Raw genomic sequence first — 24,718 nt, 5'->3', positions numbered from 1 at the left:
TTTTCTTTTAAAAGCAACACTACTTGGAAGACTGTTTGTGGAAACTTAGAGATATGACTTGTTTAGAGGATTTCATGATATCTGTAAAATTAGTATTTATTTTTAATTGATGTTTATGTCTTCGTCTTTAAAAAATAATACATGATTATTGTAGAAATTCTTACCAGATTTTCTGGTAAGAATAGGAAACTTGTCGATTTTGTATGTCATTCCAACTCCAGTGCCTGTTATATAGTAGGCACCTGAGAAACATCTGTTTAATGACTTAACGAAGTATAAAGAAAAAAGTTCAGCATAATGACATCACCCTGATGGAGCCACTGTTAATATTGTGGTAGATTTTACTCTGGTGTTTTTTTTCTTTTTTGAGGAATGTTTGCCCTGAGTTAACAACTGTGTCAATCTTCCTCTATTTTTTTTTTTAGTATGCGGGCCACCAGCACAGCATGGCTGCTAAGAGAGTGGTCTAGGTCAGTGCTTGGGAGCCAAACCCGGGCCGCTGAAGTGGAGCATGCCAAACTTAACCACTAGGCTACCAGGGCTGGCCCCTCACTCTGTTGTTTAATCTTCAATGCTCCTGTTCCTCCTAGTGAGAGGATAGATATCAGGGAAATATCTAGTACTACATCCATTTCACCGGGTTTGTATAAAAAATTTACAACTTCTGAATATTGAATATTCAAAAAATTGTGAATATTCCTTATCTCCAACTAAAGTGTCTGTGGAAAATGGTAATTGGGATATTTCAAGACACTGTGCTCAGATTATGCAAACAGTTAATTGTAGTTCCATTCGCCTCCCATAGTCATTTTGTCTGAGCAGATAATGTGCAGCAAAATGGAATGATTTGAGTTTGACTGCTCTGAGTTCTTGACAACCCTTTGGAAGCTCAGCTTGTAGAAAAAAGTTCAAAAGAGCAGCCAATGAAAGATAAGGGAAGAAAGGGCTACGGAAAATTTCCCAGGGTAATTGGGTCCATGAAATTAAGATTGAATGGCATTGCCCTTGGGGAAAGAAATTAAAAGGAAAAGAAAATAGAAGAGCAGTATTTTAATTAGGGGGACCAGTCTATTTTTAGATTCCTTTGAGCATTTGGCCTTATATTCATTTGACGTTTAGAAATCACAGCTGTATGCTTGTGAAAGGTAGCATGGTGAGGTCACTGAAATTCTAGTTCTTTGGGGATGATGAAAATGGTATTCCTTGCCTTTGTTAAATATTTACTAGTCCCACCCTCATTGAGTTACTTGTGGCTTGTAAGCCCTATGATTGGAAATTCTCATTTTACCTGTTTATAAAATGTTTACAGAATGAAAAAACAAAGTAACCGCATTTTTTCCCTTCATCTTTTGTGACATCTTGTAATGTAATGTTGGCTGCAATGGAAGGCAGATTGAGCTCAGGCAACTACTATTGCTGTGTAAGTGGAAAATCATCTTCACAATCACCTTGAACCTCACAAAAAGTGATAAACTATAGGTCATTAGCCCTTAGACTCAAGAAGAATATAAATGATCATAATTCCATGAATGTTCCAAGACGTACTACGTTTTATGGGAAAAAAGCAGTCTTTATTTCTGTGTGATTGTAAAAAAGGTTAATGGATAACTATGGCTATTCCTTCTATGCCAGCCTTTTTCTTAGATCCTACTAAGATTCTCAAAATTGTAGCTTTCCTGTGGTTTTCTTCCTTATGGTGCGGAGGAAAAGTAGTAGTTCACTATTTTAAATTTAGATAAAAGTTTCTCTTTTATGGATTCTTTTTGTAGCTCCTAATAAGAAATAAATCTGATAGACTTAATGACTGTATCTTTTTCCTTCTCATTTTGAACTTATTGAAATGAAGCTTCTGAGAAAAGCCAGGGACAGGAAGAAGTGAAAGGCCTGAATATTCATTTCTGAATAATTTAGAATGATTCTGATTCTATGAATTCTACCTTTTCTTCCATTATTTTAACGAGAGTTCTCTTCTAGTTAAAACTTCTTTACACCTAAAATATGATCATTGATGACCACAGTGCTAACCCGCAAATCCAGGTGGTTCTTTTGAATTTAAAAAAGGAAGACTAATAAGGACAATAATTATAATCATACCAACTGTCCCTTGATTTGATAGTGTTTTTATGGTTTTAAAATTGTTTGTATGTATATATATTTTCTTACTTAATTCTCAAGAATTCTGTGTTAACTACATAGTGTAGTAATAATAACAGCTACCATTATTATACATACTGCAAGGTGCCAGGTACTGTAAGACATATATATTATCTCAAATAATCCTTTTAATAACCTTATGGCCGATGTTGTTTTCAGATGTGAAACTGGGGCTTAGAGGGATTGTTAAATCAGTGAGATTTAAATTCAGGTATTTTGGCTCCAAACTCAGTGTTCTGTTAATTAGACTATAATTGCTGCAGTGTAATTGTATTTAGTAAATGACTTATGGGAATATTTGGGAAACAATGTGTGAGTACTCAGCAAACCCCATTTTCCACACAATAGAAGACAACAGATATTTACTGTATAAGCATTAGATGTGTTTTCAAATACATCAGTAGACTAACAGAGGTTTTTATTTCTTTAATTTAGATGTACTGCAGGATGCCAGGTCTGCCAGAATTTAATCAGGTAAGACTTAGATAAATAAGATTTCTTTTAAATTTTAGGCACTCTGTTTAAAACTCCTTGGGACAGTTTTCTCACATCTTGAATGGACGCAATGAAAGGGCTTTATCGGTGCCTCCTATTTACCTTTCCTAGGGAAATTTTAAAAAAGAAATGCGGGATTTTTTTGAAGGAGAGTGATTGTTTGAATTTAATAGATTACTTGAATTATTGAGACATGTAAATGGTAAGGGCCTTTAGCAAGAGTTTCTGCCAATTGAAATACTTGTGAAGCATAAGCATTAAATTTTCATTTTACTATCTTTTTTTTAAAGATTGGCACCTCAGCTAACATCTGTTGCCAATTTTTTTTAAATTCTTCTTCCCCAAAGCCCCCCGGTACATAGTTGTATATTTTAGTTGTGGGTCCTTCCAGTTGTGCTATGTGGGACACCACCTCAGCATGGCTTGATGAACAGTGCCATGTCCGCGCCCAGGATCCGAACCGGTGAAACCCTGGACTGCTGCAGCGGAGCTTGCGAACTTAATCACTTGGCCACGGGGCTGGCCCCACTATCTTACATTTTATTTGGATAATGAAGATACTTTGTGCACAAGTAGGACTGTATTTGATCTATGACTTGCAAGTGATGTGTGTGCATACCAAACTCCAATTCTGACACCAGTGTGGATGTGTTTTTTTCCCCCAACACCACCAAGTAATTAACTCGATTCTGACACTGTCTACCTGGAGATAGTGTCAGATCCCACAGGTTTAGAGCTCAATCCTACAAGACTACACCTCCATACCCCTCTCCACCGCCCCCAACTTCAGATGTCAACTGAAAGTCCAAGTGGTCACCTGTGCTTCTGACCAACGGGCTATAAATTGGAGGTTCCCACAACCCCCTCCACGGTTCAATTAATTTGCTAGAGTGGCTTACAGAACTCAGAGAAACATTTACTTATGGTTAGCAGTTTATTGTAAAGGATACAGATGAACAGCCAGATGGAAGAGAGGCATAGTGCAAGGTATGTGGGAAGGGGCGTCCTTGTGGGTTTTTATGGCGGCTTCATTATATGGGCACGAGTGATTCAATCATTGGCCATTCATGATTGATTCAACTTCCAGCACCTTTATGGCTCCTGTCACTTAGGAAATTCCAGAACAGGGGCAAAGACCAAATATATATTTATTATAAATCCCAATATCACACAAGTTCTTCAGTGCAATACAAATTTTAACAGTGATTTTCATTTTAAACTGTGTGTTTGTAACCAGTTTTACCTTTCTCTTTTGTAAGTGGAGGAAAATGAAATTTTCTTAATTCTGATCACAGCCTGAAGATTATATTAGGGATTGAACCAATGTTAAACTGATATTTGTAAAAAAAAAAAAAAAAATTCAGAATCCAAAGTTTAGCAAAACGTGGGTAAAGGAAAATACCATATATAGATATGGGAGGAGGAAGGACAGGGTTGCTGGGTGAGTTAGTCGGCTCCGGCTGCTGTGAAAGATTACCACAGTCTAGGGAGCTTAGATAATGGACATTTATTTTCTCACAGTTTGGGAGGCTGGAAGTCCAAGATCAAGGTGCCATCGGGGTTGGTTTCTGATGAAACCTCTCCCTGCTTTGTAGACAGCCAGCTTCTCAGTGTGTCCTCACATAGCCTTTCGTTCATGAGAGACTTCTTATAAAGACACCAGTCTTATTAGACTTTATCACTGCCTTATATAAGCTTTATTACTGCCTTATAGGGCCTGTCTCCAAATATCATCACATTGAGGATTAGGGCTTCGACACATGAATTTTGGGGGACAGAATTCAGTCTCTAACACTAGGGGAAAGAATTTCCATTTGGCTAACCTCTTTCACCTTTTCCTCAAATTCTTTCTTTTTTCTTCTTAGTAATTATTTAAAATTTTGTTAAAATTCAAAACAAACATAAGAATATACCAGAAAGAAATGAAGAGACTTCATTTACTCCTACTTCCTACTTTCTTCTCCGGAACCTCTCCCTGTCAATACTCTCCCAACCTCACAATCTTCAGAGGTAACTAACGTGAACGATACTGGAAAACGTCTATTTTCATACTATCCAGAAATTCAAAACAGTTAAAACTTATAATTTTTGCACCCAGCTAGGACGTAGTTTGATTTTTCCCATATGAAGAACCAAATGCCCCCATATCAGTTACTGACCAGTTTGTGCTAGCCTCATTCATCTCTGATATCGTCTCTGTTATGTACCAAATTCCCATATGTCTATGGTTCTGTCTCTGAGCTTTCTTTTCAGTATCATTGGCCTATTTCTCCTGGTCCTGCTAAATGCCACTCTGTTTCATTACCATAGCATTGTAAGATATCTTGATATCTGATAGGACACATCCTCTATGCTTTATTCTTCTTTTTTAAAAAAAATTTATTCTTTTGGACACTTTTATATGTCCATATGAACTTTTGAATCACTTTGTCAAGTTCCTGAAAAATTGTTTTAGGATTTTGATGGATATTTTATAGAATTTATAAAAATAATTTGGGAGAGAATTGGTAATTGGCATCTTTATAAAGTTGATTCTCAAGGTGAGCTTTTAGTACTTGGTGATGTATAACTTGGGACTTCTGAAAGTTATAACTAAAGGGATGAACATGGAATCTTTTTTTAATTTTGGGGATGATTGATTTCTTCTATGGGGCCATCTTCCCACAATTTAATGAAGTGGTAAAAACTAGAATAAAACTATATAAGTGGTTTAGACTCAAATCACATCAAATGGATTAGACTAGAAAAATACTTAGAACAAAGTGGGTTCAAACTGAAGAACAGTCCTATGAAAGAGTAGTGAATTGTCTCTCCAGGTCTGAGTTGTGCTTGCTTCCCTTTATGTTCTTTTTAGAAAAAGCCACAGTGAGGTGAATCATGCAGTTTATGAATAGATGCTTTTTCATTTTGACCCTCGCTCCAAAAGATGACCAGATGACGCATTTCTCACTAGTGGATCCTGATTGTATATATCCTATACATTTGGGATTATTCCTCCTCTCTTTGAGTCAAGACCTCTGCCATATGGAACCCCAGTACTATTCTCTATGTTCTGACTTGTTTTCTCTTCATCATATTTCTTTGCTTAGTTGGACCTCATCATTTGTACATGTTTTTATGTTGCTTTTTTACATGCACAAAAAAACCTGAGCCATTTATAAAGCCAAATAATCTCTTTTTATGTAATAGGTATATGATCTGCCATATTTGATGCAAATAATTTTCTTGGTCTGCAGATGTATAATTTTTCACTGCTGAAAATTTTTAAGTTCTGTATTTTTCAAATTTTAACTTTTCCTTCTGATTGTTTCTAATTCATCAAAGATGAGAAGTTTATATCATTCTTTCACAAATATGATTATTATATTTTGTTCATTTTTGTGTTTTAGTTTTAAAAAGATTTAACCTTTTAATTTTCTTAGTTTATTTTGTTCTATAGTAGAAGTTATGGCTATGTATATGAAATAGTTTCCAAAACTGCTAATTATTTGTAAGATCATTAAGTTTCCCTCCCTTTAAAATTATATTACATGTATAATTTATTATTAATTCACGTTTATAGTCAAGTCTCTTTCATGGCTCTTTTCTCATGATAATTACATGTTTACATATTTCTCTGAAGTTGCATCTTTTTTTGCATGGATTAACAGTCCTTTCTTTTAATGTGCATATTATGTTTTACATGAGGACATTTTCTTACTCTCCTTAAGTATTGTATATTAGAGATTTTTAGTTTTTTCTAAAAGCTTTTTTGAGGTAAAGTGCCATAAAATAAACCACACATATTTAAAGTATGCCATTTGGGGGGCCGGCCCCGTGGCCGAGTGGTTAAGTTCGCGTGCTCCGCTTCAGCAGCCCAGGGGTTCACTGGTTCGGATCCTGGGGGCGGACATGGCACAGCTCATTAGGCCACGTTGAGGTGGCGTCCCACATGCCACAACTAGAAGGAGCCACAACTGAAAAATATACAACTATGTTCTTGGGGGATTTGGGGAGAAAAAGCCAAAAAAAAAAAAGAAGATTGGCAACAGTTGTTAGCTCAGGTGCCAATCTTAAATAAATAAATAAATAAATAAATAAATAAAATATACAATTTGATGTTTTTTTGTTTTTTTTTTTTACCATTTTAACCATTTTTAAGTGTACAGTTCAATAATGGTAGGTATATTCACATTATTGTATAACGCATCTCCCGAACTTTTTCAACTTGCAAAACTGAAACTCTGTATCTATTAAACAGTAACTCTTCATTGGCCCTTCCTCCCAACCCCTGGCAAGCACCATTCTACTTTTTTGTGGATTTGACTACTCTAGGTACCTCATATGTGGAATCATACAGTATTTGTCTTTTTATAACTGGCTTATTTCACTTAGGATAATGTCCTCAAGGTTCATCCATGTTATATCATATCAAGGGATTTCCTTCCCTTTTGAGGTGGAATAAAATTCCATTGTGTGTATATACACATCTTGTTTATCCATTCATCTGTCAGTGAACACTTGGGTTGTTTTCACCTCTTGGCTATTGTGAATAAAGCTGCTATGAATGTGAGTGTGCAGCCAAGGGCGAGAACAACTGAGGGTGTTTCTAAACTTAGAAGACAATCCAGTGTTATGAATCTAATATAAATCTTAATGTGAAGTTTTAAAAATTGTTAATATATATCATCTATACATTACCTTAGAAAAATGTAGAAACATTACATCATTTTCTATTCTGAAATTGTATGTTTTCTATTTTGAAGTTGGTTTTTATCTCAAATTTAAGGTGTTGCTGTGGGAAATTGATTGGAGACCATGATGGGATAGATTATGCCTGGAACTTCTCAGCTGCCAGCAATAATGAAAATGAAGAATGGTCCGTTGAAAAGCACACAACAAAAAGCCCTACAGATACTTTTGGCACTATTAATTTTCAAGATGGAGAGCATATCCACCACTCCAAGGTTTGCTAATAACTCACATTATTTTGCTGGTTTTTAACAGAGGATATAACCTCCAAATGTATCTCCAAATTGTGTCTCCAAGTGTAGATGATCAGATAACCAAGTTTTCTTGCAAAAGTGATCCATGTTATTGACCTCTTGACAAAAATGACCTGACCCTTCTCTTTCCTTTATGTACGAGGGGCATTGTATCTTTCTCGGATGTGGTGTGGCCGGCTCTATATTTGATTACCTCTTTCAGCAAACTTACACCCTCTGCAGAAGAGAATGGCTTATTGCTCTTGAGACAGTTGCCAAAGAGCTGCCCTTTTCTTAAGGAATGCAGAAAAGTTACTGCGAAAGAGCAGGCGTTAGCTGAAGTGTGGCCATAGGAATTATCGGTAACTTGTGGCTTGTTCATGCCTGCTATGTCCTTGTGAGAGCCTCTTCACAGGAGGGAAATGGGAGAATTTCTCTCTGCACCCCTTGGATGAGAGTACTGGGCTTTCCAGGCCAGTTTTTCTCCTGTCTCTAACATGGTAATTTTGCATGGAATTTGCATAGTATTGGCAGGTCAGCTGTCTCTCAGGTGTTTTCTCTTGAGCTTGTTAACTACCTGCTGCTTTCTTGGAGGAAGATTTCCCTAGGGAAAATGCAGGGGTGCCTACCTCAAGAAAGCTCAGAGTCAGCTGTACTCTGGAGTCTGACCCTCACTCCATTTAATCAATCCACTTGGATAGATTTGAAACAGCAGTTCTTAGTGCAATCATAATAAAGTTTCATAATAGGGTTCTACAGTAGTCTACATTTCTGGTTATTAATCTTCTGGCATTCAACTTTGTGTGTTGCTATTTTCTTTAGTTGTCAAGAAAACTGCCTTCATTTCTCCTCTTCAAGCCCTTTTGAAGCCTAACTCTTATAGAACTATGTACGTGATTTTTCCCTTAAGTTTTAGTCTTCCTCCTTTTGCTTTTATGTTAATTCATACTCACTTTAATTTATGCTTTTTTTCATCCAATCAGCAAATATTTATTGGGTGCCCATACTTTGCTGTGCCTCAAAGAGCGTGTGTTCTGTGTACTAACATTGCTTACAGCCTAGTGAGGGAAACAGGAAATAAATATACAATTACCACAGAGGTTGAAGATGCTATGAGAAAGGACTACAGGGCTCTTTGAGAGAATGAAAGGGTGATTCCTTCTGTTTTTCTGGGGCTGTGTGTGTGTGTCAAGGGAGTCATCTGAAGGTGGGGACAGCTAAGCTGAGATTGGAAAAATGAGTGAGATGTTTGGCATCTGGTGAGGCAGAGGAGTAAGACCACTCTAGACACGAGGAGTAGCTTGTGCAAAGGCCAGGGGAGAATATGGCACATTGAGAAGAATTGAAAATATGGTTAGACAGATCTGATCACTAATATGTTTTACACTTAGCGTTAGACTCCCATTTGGTCCTGTGGACCTGAATACACTTTATCTCCAGAAGAGAAGAGGCTATTCTTCATATTTAAGCCCACAATTGCACTTCACGTTTATGGTGAGCAGCAAGAAAGCTTGTGAGAGCTGGTTATTCATCTCCTTCCATTGCATTCTCCTTCCTAGTTGTTTATCCCTCTCAGCTTATTCAACAAAGGATTTGAGGTGAAACTCTACCAGTAGGATTCTGCCTGAGGGAGTTAGTTACAAAGGGGGGGGGGGTGCGGCAGGAGGTGGGGGGAAGAAAGTGTCATTAACTGTTAGCACTATCTTTGGTTGACTTTTGGGAGAAAAGATTCTAGTGCTGATAATTTAGTTAATTAAGGTTGTTTATCCTGAAATCTTAAGGAGAAATATCTTCTAGGACTAAGAGGACTTATAGTTGAAAGAGAGGGGCACCTGGGAGAAAGAAAGAGTTGGGGCAGAGAGAAGGTGAACTAAACCAGAGCTGCCTCTTCTGCCCTTATTCATTATTTGCACCAACATAAACCATTTCACGAAGGTCAACTTGTATTTCTTCCTACTATTTGAAAATGTAATAAAGTCATGGCAACTCAGTTTCCTCCCTTGTATATTGAATCCTGGTTATCCTTGGATTCTATTATTTACATTCTGTGATGGTTGCATCATACAATGTTCAGGAAATCTAACATTTTAATTATGACATAAAGGGATTGTTTTAAGAACTTCAAAGATGAATGGAAAATTGTTTTAAATTGCTGTCATATTCTGAAGGATAATGTGATAATTCTATTTGCTTATCCACCTGTAGTTTTTTTCAGTATTGTTTTATAATTTGTGGTTTCTTAATTGTCCTTATTTCTTCCTGTAAATCTGACTTATTCTTGCTGTTGATTGGCTTATGCTTGATGAGGGCAAACTCATCTCAATATGATTTAAACAGTCTGTATGCGGCTGCATCTGCTGGAAAAAGAAAGCCAGTATATACTATAATCTTAGGCAAAATGCAAAATGATTCTGGGGCTACCTGCTGGTTTAGATTTCCCTCATCTTTTTTTTTTGGTTACATTGACTACCCAAAGATATGACTGTTTTGTAAAAGGTGTTTATTTTGGGAAAAAACATTTTCAGAGGGATGATTATATCTAAAGGAAATGGTTAGAATGTAAAATTCACGATAAATTAAATGTACATGTTCCTGGATCTTAATTTAAATTATGGAAATATGTAAGATGGTCAAGAAAATTAAAAGCCATAGTTATGAAAGAGCCCATCTCACTTATTTCTAAAAATTTTTTTTAATGAATTTGCTGAAGTAGTGATTTTTGCTGGTTCCAAGTCTTTCTGCCTCACCGCAGACCTTCTGGGGAACATTGGTAGGCCAACCCTGAAAACCAGGAAGCCTTCCTACCGTGACTTGTAATTCCCAGAAGGAACTTAAAGGGGGTGTGGGATCCTTTCAAAGCAAATATTTCCATTATACAAAGGTGAATTTTTAAAGAGATCTCAGACACTTCCTTTCAAGTTTTGGCTATTTCAGTTGCCCTGCTGTGTGCTTATTGTTGGCTTGAATGTATTTTTCACTATTTTATGTTTGTATGTCTATGCATATCTTCCAGTATATTAGAACTTCCTATGATACAAAGTTGGATCATCTGTTACATTTAATGTTGAAAGAATGGAAGATGGAACTACCAAAGCTCGTGATCTCTGTTCATGGGGGCATCCAGAACTTCAAAATGCCCTCCAAACTTAAAGAGATCTTCAGCCAAGGTTTGGTCAAAGCTGCGGAGACAACGGGAGCGTGGATAATAACCGAAGGCATTAATACTGGTAAAGCACGCTCTCTTGTTTCACTCTTTTTTTTTTTTTTTTTTTAATTCTCTCTTTCTAGCTGTGAATCAGGCAGTATGGCACCTCTTCTCCGTTCTGCAACACTCCCAGGAGATTTGGTCGTATGAAGGAGAAAGATGAAAGGCGTAGTGACTGGAAGAGAAACCCAGAAGAAGCATTGATGTTTCCTGTGTTAAATAGCAAAATTCACCTGAGTAAATTTTAAAGATCTGACTGGCTGTAGTCAATGAGTCATGATGTGGGCAGCATCCCATCTAGCAAATAGAAGGGAGCTCCAAAGAGCTGTATGAAATGAAAGACTTTTCTAGGCAAGAGGGGCAGCACAAGGAAGTTACTAGAAAAGAATGAGTTGTTTGTGGCAAGGTTACCTTCCTTTATGGGGTGGGAGGGGTCTATCAAGCAGGTTGCCTCACTAGTACTAACTAGGTGATTGCAGATTGACTGGTTTAAGACTCCACTCTTGGGAGAGGTTAAAACTGTAATTAAGTTAGGTATCAAGTCTTAGTTTGGTGACCAGGCCCACTTGGGCTTAGCACAAGTGACTCCATTTTTGGCCTGTTGTCTCTTTTTTAACAATTCTCCCATTTTGATCAGATTCTCAGCTTAACTGAGAGATGTGGTCAAAATTTAAGGCATTAGCACCACTCCCAGCTACCACTCTGAAGTTCTCACAGTTTTTGTTGATCCTTTGAGGCATTCACAGGTCATGATGAATCGTTGTGGTATTCACAGGTCACAACTTCAGGTTCATATATTTTAAGTCGATCATTCTCTTTGTTCCTTTTCTGATGTTCCAGGGAGATCATTTGCTTGGTGGTTAGTGGCTACAAACACTCATTTAAAGCTTTTGCGAGAATCCAGTGCACCAGAGAGACTACTATGATTATTATAAGCAGGATAATTCCCAATGTCTGGAGTGTACTTTGGAGCCATGGTCCCCAAGACTCAAACCAATCAAAATCAAATAAGCCAAAGAAAGACCCCATTGAAATAGTCACTTTCTCAAGCCAAATGGCTTGTTCAGTGGTCTTATGTAGCTGAGTTTCAACTTCCACATGAGTGTTAATCCAGGTGCAGCTAGTGGTGTTGACCATAGCACAGATACCTCCTTGTTCAGCTAAAAGCTAATCAAGGGCTATCCTATTATCAAGAACAAGCTTGGCCAGAGAGTCTGAGGGGTTTTCTTGGGCAGCTGTTGCTTCAGCAATGGATTCTGCATTATTTCCAAGAGTTAGGGAGAGGTTCCTGATCGTAGCCTCATTTACATTTACTCGTAACCAGGGAAGAAGGGACCTGCCAAAGGATGCGAATCCTGAATCCTGAACGCCTCCTGGTAAGTCCTTTCTAACTCAATGACATAAATTCAGGGGACTTGACCAATGAGGTGTCTCCAGTTTGTCTGTGAACAGTTAGGGGCACAGTTAGATGACGTAAGAGGCATTGCCCAGTTATGTGCCAGCCACCTAGGCATTCATAGGCCCAAGGAGAAGGATAACTACCACAGACAAAGAGAAATCTTGTCTAGGCACAAACCACTCCTGCTAAGGTGGCACTGGTAATGGATTCATTTGTAGGTATTGTTTTATTTGCCCATTCAAGTCAGGGGTCAGTTAGGTTTTTAGCACATTTGGGAATTTAATCTCCTAGCCTGAAATAAAAAGTTGTTTTAAATTCCTTGCAAAGATGGATGCTACTGGTGAGATCTTTTCATGATCGGGGGCAGGTCTGTTTTAGATAATCATAAGAAATTGGGGGTGCAAATGTACTATGATTTGCATAGGTATTTGTGTCTAATTGGGGAAATACAGTTATAATTGGAGAAAGGGAGAAACAAGGTTCTGGATGTTCTGGCTGTAAAAATCGGACTCTAAGTGACTTCTAAGTGAGGTTGATTGCAGTTTATGGTGACATTGGGAACAGAAGAAAAATCAGTCATTGGGAGGATGAGGGAGTCTCTAGCATCGTGGACAGATTGTGGAGTTTTTGATGACAAATCCAGCAGTCTCTGAAGAGTTCCCTCCCTTACCCATGGCCCAGGAGATACAGAGGATGGTGTTATCTTTCCAGGCCAATGCCAGAGTAAAGGAAAGAGAAGAAGAAAGAATTTCACATTTAGTTAAAGTATGAAGTCTTGATCAGGTGTCTTAGGTGGAAGCAGTCTACCTCCATGTCAGCTACTTCTCTTCCTCACCAATGTGACTTGGAGGTCTCCACCGTTTGCATAGGACCAGATGTCAGGTGGAGCCTTCTTCAGCTGTGAGATGTGTACCTGATGTTCAATGCCTTATAGTTTTGCAGCAGTGTCAGTGGTCAGGAGCATTTGGTAAGTTCCTTTTCAACAGAGTTCAAGAGCTGTCTTTCTCTGATGATGTTTCTAGAATACTCAGTCACCAGGCTCCAGACTGTGACCAACAAGATCCTTTGAATTGGGATCCAGGAAAGCTTCTTTAACCTGTTGATGACAAGCTTTAGCATAAGACATTAAAAACTTACAGTAGCTGGTCATATTAACATGAGATAACAAGGGATCAGTAGAAAGTTGCATATCAATAGACGTTGGTGTACTAGTGACTATCTCATGTGGAGTGAGTTTATGTTTCCCAGAGTGTACTGCGGTCAGCAAGACCAGAGGCAATACCTTAGGCCAAGGGAGTCCAGCAGTTTCAACAAGTTTAGAGATTTTATGTTTGAGGATCCCATTAGTTCTCTTGTCCTTACCTGATGCTTGAGGGTGATAGGGATAATTCCAAAATGTTTGCAAGATTTTTGTTAAGGCTTATATGATCTGCCCAGTGAAATGGGTGCCTTGATCTCTGGAGATTGTGAAAAGTATACCCCTAGTGGGAAACGTGTTTTCTAATGATTTCTTTGCCACTGTGAAGACATCAGCCTTGCAGCAGGAAAAGGCTTTAACCCATCCAGAGAACATACATACAATAACAAGAACATATTGATAACCCATACTAACTAGCAGTTGAATGAAGTCCAGCTGCAGTGCTCAAAGGATCTAGAGGGAGGAGGTTTGAGGCCTTTGGGAACAATAATAGTTTTTCCAGGATTATGGACCTGACAGGTCAGACATTGATGGTAAATTGTTTTCGCAATTTTTTTTTTTTTTTTTTTTAAGATTTTATTATTTCCTTTTTCTCCCCAAAGCCCCCCGGTACATAGTTGTATATTCTTCGTTGTGGGTCCTTCTAGTTGTGGCATGTGGGACGCTGCCTCAGCGTGGACTGATGAGCAGTGTCATGTCCGCGCCCAGGATTCGAACCAACGAAACACTGGGCTGCCTGCAGCGGAGCGCGCGAACTCAACCACTCGGCCACGGGGCCAGCCCCTGTTTTCGCAATTTTATAGAGGTCTCCTCCTCAATGTTTATTTGTAGTTTGAATTATCTGATGAACTGCACCATGGTGGGTGAAGGAATGTAAAAAATGAAAGATGTAGTTTGCCAGGGAGGTGGGAAGAACCAAGCAGCCATCTTGGGTATCCCGTAGCCCTGACGGTTAATTGAATTTACAGCCATTGTTTGCCCATTGCGATTTCTCTGACTTAGGAGCGGACTATTGCCATGTTGCAATGATATCAGGAATGCAAAAGTCTGGCAACAAGGGGTCATTTTTTTGCAGAAGCAGAATGGACTTCATCTACATGAGCCACAACCTTTATAGATTTTCTTGCTGCTGACTTTACATGAAAGTCAGCCAAGGGCATTTCCCTGATACTCAGATTCAGACTTTTTAGTGTGAGCTTCAATTTCAATGACAGAAGTTTCAGAAGGTTAGAGAATAGCGCAAGAAGGTCATTTACTTGTCCACTTTTGATTGGGGTTCTCTTGGATGTAAGAAATCCCCTTTGTTTCCATAACATTCCAAAATCGTGGATGACCCCAAAGGCATACAGGCTGTCAGTATAAATATTAACAGTTTATCTTCTGCTAGCTGGCATGCTGTGGTAAGTGCATGGAGCTCTATTTGTGGTGCTGATTTTGCTTGTGGGAGTTTTCCCCTCGCAGATAGTTCGTATTGGCTAATAGCAGCATAGCCAGCTTGGAACGTCCCTTTTCATCTTTCCAGCATAACCCATCACCAAACAAAATTAAATCAGGATTTGTCAAAAGGGCTACTCGTAAATCAGGACATAGTGTCACAAAATGGGATGTTATTACCTTGCAGTCATGGGGTTTGCCCTCTCCAGGCAGGGGTAGCAACGTAGCAAGATTAAGAATATCGCAACGTTTAAGATGCAGATTAAGTGGTGAAAGCAGAAGGATCTTATAGGAGGTTAGTCTGCTTGCAGAGAAATGTTGAGTCAGTTCAGAGCCAGGAAGACTTTGGACACCACATGGAATTTGTAGATAAATATCATTTCCTAGGGTTAAATATGCTGAGGCTTTGGCTAACTTTGCAGCTGCAGCTATAGCCTTAAGGCAGTTGGGCTAGGCACGAGCTACTGAATCAAGCTGTATGCGATACTGGGCAATAGGCCTGTGTTTACTGCCGTGTTCTTGCAGCATTCCCAGGGCTTGGTTATTTCTTTCATGCACCCTAAGATGAAAGGTTTTGTAATAGTTAGGTAGCCTTAGGGCAGGAGATTCTTGCAGAGTTTATTTTAGCCTTATAAAGGCCTGCTCATGTTTATCTTCCCAAGGAAGGGGTGGGTTCAGGCACTGAAATTTTAATAAGTTCATAGAGTGGGGAAGCCAATAGAGAAAGATTGGGAACCCATAGTCTGTAATAGCCAGCCAGGCCTGGGGCTTTGTAAAGCTATCACTGAGTTGTGGGTTTAGGAAATTCTTGGATTAGCTTAATTCTTTGTGGAGATAGCTGGATTCTTTCAGCACTTGGATTCTGCCCTAGATAATGAAAAGTGTCTAGAGATAATTGTAATTTTTCCTTAGAGACTTTATGTCCTTTTTCAGCTAACCATTACAGCAAATAAATGGAATTTTGTATGGATGCCTCTTTGGTAACTGAACATAGCAAGAGGTCATCTACACACTGTAGAAGGGTTGATTTCTGGGGGAACTGGAGGGTACTTAAATCTTGGTGGAGTACTTGGGAGAAATAAGAAGTGGTTTCAGTGAACCCTTGAGGCATGATCATCCAGGTGTACTGTTGATTGTTCCAAGTAAAGGCAAATAGATATTCGCTATTGGGATCTACAGCGATGCTGAATAAGGCTGAACAAAGGTCTACAACCACTTTGAGTCTGGTGGAATTTGTGACAAAATGGTGTTCGGGTTTGGAACAACTGGGAAACAGGGAATAACTGTCTTGTTAATAGCTCTCAAGTCCTGGACAAATTGCCAACCCCTCCCGTTAGGTTTCCAGACTGGGAAGATTGGCTGGTACAGGGGCTGGTACAGGGAATACTAAACCCCTGGGTGATTAGTTTTTCTGTTATTGGTGTGAGGCCTTGCATGGCCTCAGGCTTTAATGGATATGGAGGCAATCTGGGAAAAGGTTTAGGTATGTCTCTCTGAATTTTTATAAGCTCCATGCTCTTTATTCTCCCAATGTCTGCATTAGAGGTAGCCTACAGATTGTCAGGCACCTCAATTAAATTAGGGGTCTTTTGCTGGAATTCTTCCTCTTCTATATCAAGGACAGATTGTAAGGAACATAAGAGATCAGATTCAGGTTGGTCAGGAAATTCTAAGGTGAGATCTTCATTGGAGGCAAACTGTATCAGCTGTTTTAATTTAGAAGGGAGATGTCTATATGATAGACTGACTGGAGCTGTATCACAGAGCAAAAAGGGATGTTTTCCAGTGAAAGGTCCCAGAGTCATTTGTACTGGTTGACATGGAAACTCTCTCTGAATTATATTAGATATCCCGACTACGGAAACTTTTTTACTCCAAGGGATTTATTATCCTATCAGAGTGGGGTTTAAAGTAAAGACTGTAGCTCTAGTATCTATCAGAATTTGGCAGTTTCTTATTAAATTTTTTTGTTTTCCTTTTTGAGGAAGATTAGCCCTGAGCTAACATCTGGCACCAATCCTCCTCTTTTTGCTGAGGAAGACTGGCCCTGAGCTAACATCCGTGTCGATCTTCCTCTCTCTTTTTTTCTTAAAGGTTTAAGGACACTTTCTTTTTTTTTTTTTAAAGATTGACACCTGAACTAACAACTGTTGCCAATCTTCTTTTTTTTTCCTGCTTTTTCGCCCCAAATCCCCCTAGCACGTGGTTGTAGATTTTAGTTATGAGTCCTTCCAGTTGTGGCATGTGGGACGCCGCCTCAATATGTCCTGATGAATGGTGCCGTGTTGAAGATTGAGTATCTCGAATATTATCCTCGGGATTATACCATTCTACTTCCTGCATTTTTTTGGGGCTTCACTAGGTCCTAACAGCTTGTGCACAAACTGATAAACATCTAGCAGCCCTGGGTCATATGCCCTGATAAAGACTTTAAATTCTTCAGGAAACTTTTGGAGATCTTCCCTGGATTTAGGAAATTCTTAACTATGGTCCTTAGTTTGGTCTTTGACCAAAGAATTAAAGATACCTGGGGAGGATCTCCTGCAGTCTTGGGTGGTTTTATAGTAATCTGTTGCTTAATGATGAGGATATATTCTGAGAAATGCATTGTTAGATGATTTTGTCATGTGGACATCAGAGAGTGTACTTACACAAACCTAGATGGTATAGCCTACTACACACCTGGGCTATATGATACTAATGTTATGGGACCACCCTCGCATATGCAGTCTGTTGTTGACTGAAACGTCTTTATGGAGCACATGACTATATTTTAAAAGATAACTATTTAATAGTATGTTCAGAGTGGAAAAGGAGTTCAGAAGGAGAATTAGTAGAGCCTGAGTACTCAGGTAAAGCAAGATAGAGGGGAGCAGTAGGAGCATGTCCATCTTATTGTCTTTTGTTTTATGTACGTCTTATGTCTTTAATTTTTCATTAGCCTTTTGCAATGAATTTTTCAGTGAAGCTATTTTGGAATCTTGAAGCCTCTTGGAAGCTTCTGCATGCCAGTTAAAATAGGTATCTCATTCTGTTTGTGGGATTTGGGGACCCTTGCTTTCAAGTGCACTTCTTAAATGAATGATCTTGTCTAATTGGAATGTTCCCCATAATGACTATGGTAATTCTAGGTTGTTTTTAGTAAGATTTTGTCATTTTTGTATATATTTACAGCTTCCGGGACCACAGTTCTTGGACATAAAGTAAGCAGCTGTACTGGAAAGTGGCATGCTCAACTCTTTGGAACTAAGGATCCCATTTCTTTAGCTAAGCCTTGGGTGTCTCAGAGCCACATTAATACCTAAGAGGGATGTGCTGCTGGGTTGGGGATTGTGTGGTGTTTTACAGTGTACCTCATTGCAAGGAAATTTTCTTGAGGTGGACAGGTGACCTAGTGGTAATCTAATCCATTCTGTGACCAATGTATCCTAACACAGGAGTCTTAGGGTTAACTTAGAGTTAAGTAAGTAAGCGCTCTAACAGATTTTAAGTACTCGCCCCATGTGCATCAATTTTGTGGCTTTTAGCTTCCATGATTCCCATTAGCAATAACCTTTACCTACATAAAACAAGACAAACAAGTGTGCACATTAACACACCAGCATTAACCAAAGAGATGCTACTGAAGACTGGCCAATCGAGGGCTTTGTGCACGCCATTAGCAACTCCCATTGTGGAACTGGGTACTGGGGAAAGGACTAAACAAGCAGATGTCAACAAATCAAGACTGTGGACCAGGATTTCAATCAAATGGAGAACTGAGGACTGAACCAAGGGCTAGGGACTCGGGTTCCTGTTGGAACTGTTTGCCGACTCAAGCCGGCTCACTAAGCCCTGGACTGGAAAGCCAAGTAGATTGGGAGCTCAATGGAAAGAAAGCGGAGCTCAGAGCAGAGAGGAACTTCCTTACGGCTCTCAGAAACCGTGAGAAGGACAGAGAACTCAGAGGGTAGGGTTTGTGGGTACCATGCCTTTGCTTCTCATTGTCCCCAAAGCTGTCAGAAGTCTCCTTTGGATCCCACTGCTGCCAGCAAATCTTTTTCAGAGTTTTTCAGAGTGGAGCTTTTAAAGAATGTCTAATGTGCAGCCAGGGTTGAGAACTAGTGACTACACCAACCCTCCTCTTACCAGTCTGTTACTCACCTCTTATGATTCTGACACCAATTCCAATGTGTGGATTCTTTCCCCACACCAAGCAATTCTCCAACACCAGCTAGGTATCCTACAGTTCAACTCAATTCTGACACTATCTAGCTGGAAATAGTGTCAGATTCCACGGGTTAAGGGCTCAGTCCCACAAGACTGTCCTTACTTCAGATGCCAATCACAAGTCCAGGTTGTTCCTTGTACTTATGACTGACTGGCTATAAATCAGAGGTTCCCACGACCCATTCCTTGGGTTTGATTAATTTGTTAGACATGCTCACAGGACTCAGGAAACCAGTTTACTTACTAGATTACTAATTTATTGTAAAAGATATAACTCAGGAACAGCCAAGTGGAAGAGACACATAGGGCAAGGTAAGGGGCACAGAGCTTCCATGCCCTCCGTGCATCTCGACATGTTCACCCACCTGGAAATTCTCTGAGCCCTGTCCTTTGGGGTTTTTATGGAGGCCTCATTACACTGGCATGATTGGTTAAATCATTGGCTGTTGGTGATTGAACTCAATCTCCAGCCCCATTCCTCTCCTCAGAGTTGGGGGGATGGGACTGAAATTTCCAACCCTCAAATCACGTGGTTGGTTCCCCTGGCAACCAGACCCCACTCTTGGTTGAAGTCCAAAAGTCACCTTATTAACATAACAAGAGATACCTTTGTCACTCTCATGACTTAAGAAATTCCAAGGATTTAAGGAGCTCTGTGCCAGAAACAGGACAAAGACCAAATATATATTTCTTATTATAAATCACAATAACAGCTGTGGCTTTCTGTCTTTGCTTTACTTCTCCCTCTTTTGGTTTGGGATGCCCAAGCCAATGTGTCCTATTAAATTCTGTCCATCTTTTAAGATCTATCTTAGATGCCAACATACCCATGAGCATTCTCTATCTCAACTGCTGACTTTTGTCTCTTAATTTCTATAGCATTTACTGCCTGTAGCACTTGTAGCATGTCTGTGTTTTGCCCTCCCTGTTAGAATGAGTCTGTGTATTAGCTCTCCCACGTGGTTGTGAGCTAGTGGCCAGGGCCTACACATCTGCCTAAGCATTTAGCAACATGTACTGATTTAACAAATAATTTCTTTTTACTGAAAAGGAATGAAGGAAGCAAATGATTGAAAAAACAAAGCAGAATAAAACCAAGGGATTTGACCTGTCACTGATGGATTATCTTGTACATTTTATTGAGATGATTATTGTTTTACATTCTCGGAAGAAAGTGAAGGTGACAGAGTTCTAAGTCCATTGTATATTATTTACTTTATTTCCAGTGAAAAAAGAGATGAGTGGGGAAGTTTTGCAGCATTCAGGAAAAGGTAGACTTGGGCAAGGCTTTTTCTCTGAATAACTATCTGCGTTACATGTTTTATTTTACTTATTGCTTTTTTTTTAAACATTTTAGGTTGGAGTCAGTTAAGGAACACAAATATAATAGTGTGAAAACTATCAAAATAGTACACATGAATAAAAGAAATGAGAAATGAGGCATGCTTGGAGCTTCTTTAAGCAATACTCAGGGTCTGACCTGATTCAACCACAACTCCTTAGGGCCTGACAACTCGACAAGTGGTCCCTGGATCAGCAGCAGCCACATGCCCTGGGAACTTGTTGGGAATGCAGATTTTAGACCCCACCCTAGACCTGCAGGAGCAGAATATGAATTTTGACAAAATCCCAGATGATTCGTGTATACTTTTAAATTTGAGAAGCTCTGCTTATGAGCTTCTGCCTATTCTTGAGTTGAGATGCTTCTCAACTGTAGTTGAACATAACTTGGCATGAATGTTTGACATTTACTTAAATTGAATGCTACAAGCCTTAAAAATCTACTACATATAAAGTATTTAGATAGGCCCTATGGATGAAAGATGAGGAAGATATGGGCCCTGGGTTTAGTAGGGGGTGGGCTATGACAGACAATAAACAGCTGACTAAAAATCGATGCTGCTTGGGTCATAGTTGAGATACAAAGAAAGTGTTTGGGGGTAAAAGGAAGAAGATGAATTCTAGTTCTAGCTGAGGGCACCTGGGAAGGCTTGGAGAAGGATATAGCACGTGGTGTGGGCTTTAGGGAAGAGTGGGAAGAGGCATTGTAGGCAGAGGTACAGCTCAGGGCCAAGCACACAGCTGGAGATTAAGGCACGTGTAGAAAGAGGTGATAAGGCCACCAGCTGGATATGCCATGTGGCAGAAGACAGTGACAGTAAGGGACACTGGAGCCAGATTGGGTGCCACGCTGATGGGCTGAGGTTTTATTCTCTGTGTAGCAGGAAGCCCTCAAAGGATTTTGAACAGGAGAATTAATGGGAAATGACACTGTCAGGTCTGGTTTAACAGAGAGTCTCAACAGACAATATGTATTAGGATCACACGTAGGCTGCTGAAAAAAGCCCACCACACAATGCTGGTAACCTCTGCCTCACCTATGGAATTTGAATCTCTATTGCAGTGGATGACTCTACAGTTGATATTGTTTGCCTGAGGTCCAGAACCCCAGTTCTAGAAAATGACTGGGAGAAATGCAAAAGATGGGGTGGAGAGGAAGGTGCTGGAAAGAGGGAAATGATTTAAGTGCTATGCATCAGATACACACACAATGTCGAGTTTTTTTCCCCCGGTGCTAATGACACTTACAAGGTTAGTACTATGTAGAGGAAGAGTAAGTGTTGTAATGCAGTGTTGTGCTTAAAAGGCAGAATAAGCCAATCTCAAAATGCTACATACTGCATGATTCCAACCATGTGACATTCTCAAAAAGGCAAAACTGTGGAGACAGTAAAAAAATCAGTGGTTGCAAGCGGTTAGAGGGCAGGAAGGATGAAAAGGCAGAGCACAGAGGATTTTTAGGGCAGTGAAACAATCCTGTATGATACTATAATGGTAGATACATCTCATTATACTTGTGTCCAAACCCAGAGAATGTACACCACCAAGAGAGAACCCAAGTGTAAACTGTGGACTTTGGGTGATAATGATGTGTCAATGTATGTTCATCCGTTGTAAAAATGTACCACCCTGGTGGGTGATGTTGATAGTGGGAGAAGCTGTGGGTGCGTAGGGGCAGAAGGTAGATGAGAAATCTCTGTGCTTTCAGGTGAATTTTGCTGTGAACCTAAAACTGCTCTAAAAAGTAAAGTCTGTTTTAGAAAGAAAAGTCGGATATCCTGGATTGGAATCCAAGCTCTGCAAATTACAAACTCTACAACCTTGGACAAATGTTTAACTTTGTGCCTCAATTTTTGCTTATAAGATAGACTAAAAAAAGTTCCTACTTAAAGTGTACATACATATAAAATACTTCAAAAAGCACCTGGTGCATAGAGTTTAGTAAGTATTGGCTATTATAATTATTGTTATTATTATTAATCCCAGAAAGTCAAAATTTAATGTGTTAGTTCTGGAATATTTATGTATATAAAGCTATTAAATTAATTTACCTTAATGAAGCAACAGACACATCTGCAGGATATTTTGCTGAAATAGTAGAGAAGGTTAGAGAAAAAAATACTTAGAACATTCCTGATGTCAGGGCTGGGTTTGTAGGACGTTCTGATCAGTCAAGAATAGGGTCAGAATTGAGGTTGTAAGCAGAGATTGCCCAGTGGGAGAGGAGAATTCTTCAGGTAGAGAAGTCAGTGACAGGAGAGGTGTCAAGAGGGAGTAGAGGAAGCCAATATATCAGAAATTAATTCCACTGTGCCAGCAACTTTCCCTAATAATGGCCTTTTGCATATACTTGTCTATTTGTCTCTTTCCAGCAGTCATGGTATTTTGCGTGATTTGTGAATTAAAGTTTGGCTTCTAAACTGTTTGTTCATAGGAGTGTCCAAACATGTTGGGGATGCCCTGAAAGCCCATTCTTCCCACTCCTTGAGAAAAATCTGGACAGTTGGAATCCCTCCTTGGGGGGTCATTGAGAATCAAAGAGATCTCATTGGAAAAGATGTAAGTAGAAAATCCTTCATAACAGAAGGAAGTGAACATGTATCCGATTGCCCACTTAGCACTGTATCTGGGTATCTAATAGACATCTTGAATGTAAGATGTGCAAAACCAACTCCTAACTTCCTACTGCCTCCCTTTCCCTGTCTTAGAAAGTCACAATCCTGTCCTTGCTCAAGCCAAAAACCTTGGACTAATCCTGGAGTGATCTTTATTTCACTCCTCAAACCTGATCCATCAGTAAGTTATCTCAGCTTCACTTTAAAAATATCTCCAGGATCTGACCTCTTCTTATTACCTCCACTGTTACTGAGCGGGTGCAAGCCACCATTTTCTGTCACCTGTATGATTGTGATAGCCTTCCCTACTGTCATCTTTGTCTTTTTTTATGGTCTAGTCTCAACTCAGTAGCCAGAATGATTCTTCTAAAATAGAAATCAGATCATGCTACTCCTCTGTGAAAAATCCTTTCATGGCTGCTGTCTTTCTTAGAGGAATAGCCAAGCTTCTTGCGATGGCATGCATTTAGTGAAGCAAGAGACATTCGTGATTTGGCCCTTTTTTTCCCTCATCTCGTACTACTCTCTGCTTCATTCATTCCTGGGTATCGATTCTTTGATCCTATCTGTTTTTTTAAAGGGAATGGACTTGTCTAAATCTGTTTATGACTCATGTATATTTTTGATAAAAATCTCAGATATTACAAAAAGTGTTAAGAAAGATAACCACTGTTAATATTTTGGTGTTTATCTTTTCTACAGAATCTTTTCTATGTATGTGTACATATGTATAGTAAAAAAAATTATGTATGTAAAAAAAGTTACAATAGAAACCCACTGCTGTGAATCTGCTTTTTCGCTTAACTACTTCACCTAGTTATTTCTCTATGTCAATTAAAATAGACATGCTTATGGTTTATTTTAACTATCATTTTGGAAAATTTCAAACATATTAAAAGAGTCGAGAGATTAGAATAATGAATTCCTATGTACCCACCTCCCAGCTTTAACAGTTATGAACTCATAGCCAATTTTGTTTCATTTATTCCTTTATCCATTCCTCATCTCCTCTTTCCATTATTTTGAAGCAAATTCCAGACATCAAATAATTTCACTGAGAAATATTTTAGTATGTATTTCTACAATATATGGCAACTTAAAATATATAACCACATTGCCATTATCATACCTAAAAAATTAAAAATTCTTGAATATCATCAAATATCCAATCTATGTTCAAGTTTCTAATTGTCTTATAATTTTTTAGTTGTTTGATTTAATTATCCAAAGGAGTTCCCAATGTTGTGATGGGTTGCTATTGCTCTTGAGTCACTTATTTTTTTCCCTGAGTAACTTTCAATCACTTAATCTATGGATTTTCTCTCCCTCTCTCTTTTTTTTTTTCTTTTTTGGCAATTTATTTGTTGAAGAAACTAGGTCATTTGTCCTGAAGAGTTTCCCACAGTTTGGATTTTGCAGACTTAATCTCTTCTAGTAGGGTTACCCTATTTCTTTATCTCCTGTCTTTCCTGTAAATTGGTAGTTTGATCCTAAGTTCTGATCAGATTCATGTTTTTTTTGTTCAAGTTTATGCCATAGGAGGAGGGGTGTCCTTCCCTTGTAACACATGATCGTCTCACTTATTATGATGTCATTGCCTAGATTCATTATTTCGACAGTGTTCAAACTGCTGACATTTCATTATAGTGTTCTGTCTTCATTTATTAGTGTGGGAGATTAGATTTGGCCACCCCAAAATGTGTG

The 24,718-nt window shown here is 39.0% G+C and overlaps 1 protein-coding gene across 4 annotated transcripts in view; it reads left to right on the top strand.

The window, feature by feature from the left end:
- TRPM6 (transient receptor potential cation channel subfamily M member 6) overlaps positions 1-24,718 on the top strand; it is a 165,585-nt gene that overhangs the window by 43,500 nt on the left and 97,367 nt on the right. For all 4 annotated transcript variants that reach the window (XM_014735413.3, XM_023627203.2, XM_005604949.4 and 1 more), the window contains exons 3-6: positions 2,590-2,628; positions 7,418-7,595; positions 10,627-10,840; positions 22,834-22,958. In XM_014735413.3, coding sequence (XP_014590899.3) covers positions 2,590-2,628; positions 7,418-7,595; positions 10,627-10,840; positions 22,834-22,958 — 556 coding nt within the window. The remainder of the gene's footprint in view (positions 1-2,589; positions 2,629-7,417; positions 7,596-10,626; positions 10,841-22,833; positions 22,959-24,718) is intronic.

This window comes from Equus caballus, chromosome 23 (assembly GCF_041296265.1).
Source record: "Equus caballus isolate H_3958 breed thoroughbred chromosome 23, TB-T2T, whole genome shotgun sequence".
Classification (NCBI taxonomy): domain Eukaryota; kingdom Metazoa; phylum Chordata; class Mammalia; order Perissodactyla; family Equidae; genus Equus; species Equus caballus.
This window is presented reverse-complemented; position numbering and strand designations above follow the sequence as displayed.